The following is a 4834-nucleotide window of genomic DNA, read 5'->3' on the forward strand; positions in this document are numbered from 1 at the left end:
CACACACACACACACACACACACACACACACCCTTCCAGTGATTTTTTTCCTTCACTTAGAATAACAGCTATATCATTCCCTTAACCCAAGGCCCTGCCTAAGTTGCACACCTACACATCAAGTCCTCATTCAGAATGAAGTTGCACCTACTATTGCCTTTTTATCCTCAAGCAACATGGCAAGTAGGTCTTACAACCTCAGCATTGGCTCTGCCTTTGCCTGGATTGTTCTTTCCCAGGCCCCCCCTTCCTGTCCTCTCATTCATCTTCATCCTCCAAGTTTTCTCCCAGTGCCCCACACACTCTCCATAACATTCCACCCCTTCCCCTGTTGTATCATTCTCCATTGTGTTTTTTTTTTCCCTCACTAATAATGATTCCTTCCATTTCTATGACAGTCTCATTCATTATTATATCTGGTGTCTAGAAAGAACTGTGCAACTGTTCTTATTAGTGTATAATGAAATTAGCAAGTGAGTAGACTTAAAGAATGCATACTGACTATAACAGTGGTTGAGCTATGAATGAAATGGGAGGGTGGAGATTAAGGTCCAGCTCTGTGGATCACTCTGTACCATTTCACTCTTCATTTGGAAGGGTATCCCCTGACTGGTTGCCTCCCTTCTCCATATATAGAAGTTCTTAATAGGGTTACTTAAATATTTTGTAGAACTAGGAAAAGGATTCAAATTTAAGTTTTAACACATGTGTGTCTGTAAAAATGGGATAGCTAACCAGATCCAAGAATGTTCCTGCTTCTCCCGTAGGTCTGCAGCTCAACAGCCTTGAGAACTTGTATCACTAATCATATTGGTGTTTAGGTTTCATTCATAACCATTAAGATTAAATTAGAGAGTCAGGGAGATGATTGGGTAGGTAAAATGCTTTCTGTTCAATTATGAGGACCTAGGTTCAAATCCCCAGCACCCACCTAAAATCCAGAGATGGTAGCACATACTTGTAATGCAAGAGCTAGCAGCAGGGAGCCAAGAGGACTCCTGAAGCTTCCTGGCTAGCCAGCCCAGTCTGTCAGTGAGCTCCAGGTTCAGTGAGGGGTTCTGTCTCAAAGACCAAAGTGGAGAGCTCACTTGAGGAAAACACTCAATGTTCAACTCGGACCTACATAGTTACATATGTGTACACATGTTGAAATCAGACACACACACACAAAGCTGAAATAAGAGACAAAAAAAAAGATGCTATTTTTTTAATATATAATAAAGAGATGGGATGAATGGAAAAGTACCAGAAAAGACTTAATTCTTGGCAATTGATTTTTGAAGCTGAACCCTGGAAAGTGAAATAACACCAGAGTTCTCTCTTTTGAGGCTTGACAGGAACTAGTGCCTGCTCCTGTTAGCAGAAATGGTGGCTGAGTAATGCTGGCAAGGCTGGGATGTTTTCTTTTCATCTTTACCCCCGAAGTTGCAATTAATTCTACGACTCCCTGACACTGCCAAGAAAAGTTGGCTCTGGTCTCTCTATCATATTAAAATTTTAACATCACATTAAAGCATACTGTGCAATGCCCCATGATGCCAGTAAGTAGTTACAGTTGAGACCAAGACTTAGCTTTGAAGGTGAGTCACAAGGTCAGCAAGATTAGAGACGAAGAGGAGAGAGAGATCAAAAGGAAATCTTTTCTTCAGCACTTGAGGAGATGTGGGAAGTATGTCCGGAATGAATCTGGGACACAGGTCTTGTGTAGAGTGACTGGTTATTTCAAATTCATATTGTACACTCCTTTAGAAAAAAAAAAGACATACTAGTAGCCAAGCACTTATTATCAACTTCTTTTTTGTTCTTAATTTGCTTTATAACCAGTATATTCCTTCCATCACCATTCTTTGACCACTAATATAATTTAATGGAAAATACATGTATAACATAATATATATGAAACTTGTTTCTATATAGGACAACTCATAGAAAATATGGTTGATAAACACTAATATCAATAGTTGTTACTTGAATGTCAGACATAAATTAATACTTTGATTTTAATAGACAGCTATAGTTGCAATTTTCTCATCGAGAAGACCCATCATGCTTCCCTATTTTCTCCAGGACCTGAGACCTGCATGGTGCCTTAAGTGATTGATATTTTTTTCATTTCGATGATTATACATACATTTTCAATTAATAAAAAGGCACTTTTACTTTTTATGAATTGCTCTTTTATGTGGTGAACTGTTGGTCCCCATATAGATCAATTTAAATAGAACAAGTCCTTTTTCACAGTTAGGACTTCCCACTGGGCAGAACGTGCATTGAAGAGGACAGTCTTAGGATGAACACTGTCTCACAGACAGCATGAAGCATCAGTATTTCGCCTATTGCTAAAGGATGAGTGGCTGGGTATGGACAAACCAGCAGAGTCCGATTTTACCTGTGATGGGTGGGTGCTAACTCTTTGCAAGCCTGAGCTCTTTGTGTGAGGACTTGAGAAACAAAAATCTGGCATGTTTGTCCTAGTTTGGCAAAGAGGTAGGAACATGACAAGTGTAAAAATCAGTGCGTTTTGACAAGCATCTGTGTTTGTCTGAGTATTCTGGCTCTATCTGAAAGTCATCTGAGTTATTTTTAAAGGGTGTTACTGACTGGCCATTCCCATCCTTGGAACTGCTAAATCATATACTCCTTGAATGGCTGAACCTGAGTATTGGTGTTTGTGAAGCAAGCTTCCCTAGGTGGTACTTGTGTCCAGACAACATCAGGGACCAACCATGTCTTGCGTTAATAAAATGTGTTCTCTGCATTTCTAGGTAGAAGTGAATGTCACACACCTGAGGCTGACCTCTCACTTTTGAAGCTAATCTCTTGCTGGAGAGACCAGTCTGTCCAGGTATAACATCACCCGCATGCCTCATGTTATCAGAGGAGATTCCTGCTACAGAGGCTCCCTGAATCTCCATCTTCCCTAAAGATTCAAGTAGGCTGTTATTCTTATCCTGTAAGATGACTTTCTAGAACAGACGCTGCACCAAGCCTAAAAGAGACAGGGGTTTGATAAACCATACTGATGTACATAAGGATACAGGATGGTGGGAGCAGGGAAGAGTGGTCAGGGGAGGTGAGTTCATCCTAGAAGAGGTAACCCTTTGTCTGATGGGATTTCTCTATGAAGCAGAATTAGTGATTATTTGTCTTTTGACTTGAATTGGCTTTTTCTGAGGGATTTCCATACATTCAATTGGCTGATTTAGAGAATAGCTTTGTAGTGTCCTATTCACATCTGTTAACTTCTTCGGGTCCCTGGTGGTTGCTGGTAGCTCTGAACATTGTACAAGGTTTTTTGCACCATCTGAGAAAAAAAGCATCATCATTAAACATAATAATAAAAAATCCCTCTTATGTGCCCTTTCAGAACCTTGCATTTTCAAAAGAATGCGAGGCTGATATTTTCACTTTTTCTTTGTTACATTTTACTTTATAGTTATTAGTTTACAGTTTCACGGGTGTGGCACGAATACTAACAGCTCTCACCTACACCCTTCCTACCTTCCTGTCCACATTCCCTGTTCCCCACAGGTCTCCCTCTCATGTTCCTGCCTGTTTGTATGGGTGTAGAGTATGTTGGAGTCTGTTGGGCTGAGCTGTTGGCACACAACTAAAAGCAGTTATGTCCCTTTCCAAAAATCTACCAATAGCAAATACTGGTGAGGTGAAAGATAAGGTCCCTGACTGAGTGTTAATAGGATAGGTCTGGGGTGGGCCCAGTGTAGGTAACTATAGTTTACAGTTGTTTTTATTTCTGGGGACTGGCACTTTGTAGCATTTCACCCTATCTGTCGGTTCCTACAAACGTCCCACTTGCTCTTTTGGAATGTTCCCGGAGCCTTCTAGGGGGTGGTAGAAGCAACTTATTTAGGGCTGAGTTCCCATCTACAGCTTGGGTAACTATAAGTCTTCGCATTCATTACTGTTACTCACAAGGAGAGATGTTTGATGTTACTTTTACAAGATTGGAATGATATTACTTATGGAAGAACTCAAATCAAAATTCTTTGGACATTTTTTTTTTTACAAGACTCTTAATCATTTGGAATACTATTGTATAATTAGTGAAAATAAAAACTGTCTCAGGTAACTGAAGCAATACAAGCTGTCCTCCTGGCTGAAGTTCAACAGCATATGAAGAGTCTGAGAAATTCACCAGTCAGTAGACAACCAGATCCAGTGGCAGAGCATAGCATCTGTGAGAGGATGCAGATCTCAGCCAAGATGGAGCAGACTGAAGAATTAGAGCTGCAGTATGTGGGAAAGTCTTCACCTCTGAAAAGTAAGTGAGCAGTTTACATGCTTCCTCTCAGCAGAGCTCTAATAGCATGTAGAATGTGTTGGAGAGTCCAAGTTTACAGTGTAGCATTTCGTCATGAGTCCCATGCACTCCATTTATGACCTATTCTATTAACAGTGTGTTTGTATCATTACCGAGCTACTACAGAACATCTGGATTTTGTTGCGGTCAAAGATATTTTATAGAATGCCTTGAGGACCTACATTGTAATCTCTACTACCTTCATCAATATCTGGGCTCAACAGTGTGTTTCTATAACCCAAAGAAAATGCAGGGCCCCATCATGGCTATCTCATTCCTCATTCGAAAGGATATCACTAGGTTTCTTTTCTTTAACTTATTTTATTAGATATTTTCTTCATTTACATTTCAAATACTATCACGAATGTCCACTATACCCTACCCCTACCCTGTTCCCCTGCCCACCCACTCCCACTTCTTGACCCTGGCGTTCCCCTGTATGGGGCATATAAAGTTTGCAAGACCAAGGGGCATCTCTTCCCAACGATGGCTGACTAGGCCATCTTCTGCTAT

General features: G+C 40.5%; 1 protein-coding gene across 3 annotated transcripts in view; it reads left to right on the plus strand.

Moving 5' to 3' along the window:
• The window catches only part of Wdr72 (WD repeat domain 72), a 172301-nt gene that overhangs the window by 100685 nt on the left and 66782 nt on the right, over positions 1–4834 (plus strand). For all 3 annotated transcript variants that reach the window (XM_021207686.1, XM_029543846.1, XM_029543845.1), the window contains exons 17-18: positions 2766–2845; positions 4087–4282. In XM_021207686.1, coding sequence (XP_021063345.1) covers positions 2766–2845; positions 4087–4282 — 276 coding nt within the window. The remainder of the gene's footprint in view (positions 1–2765; positions 2846–4086; positions 4283–4834) is intronic.

This window comes from Mus pahari, chromosome 10, assembly GCF_900095145.1.
Source record: "Mus pahari chromosome 10, PAHARI_EIJ_v1.1, whole genome shotgun sequence".
NCBI lineage: Eukaryota > Metazoa > Chordata > Mammalia > Rodentia > Muridae > Mus > Mus pahari.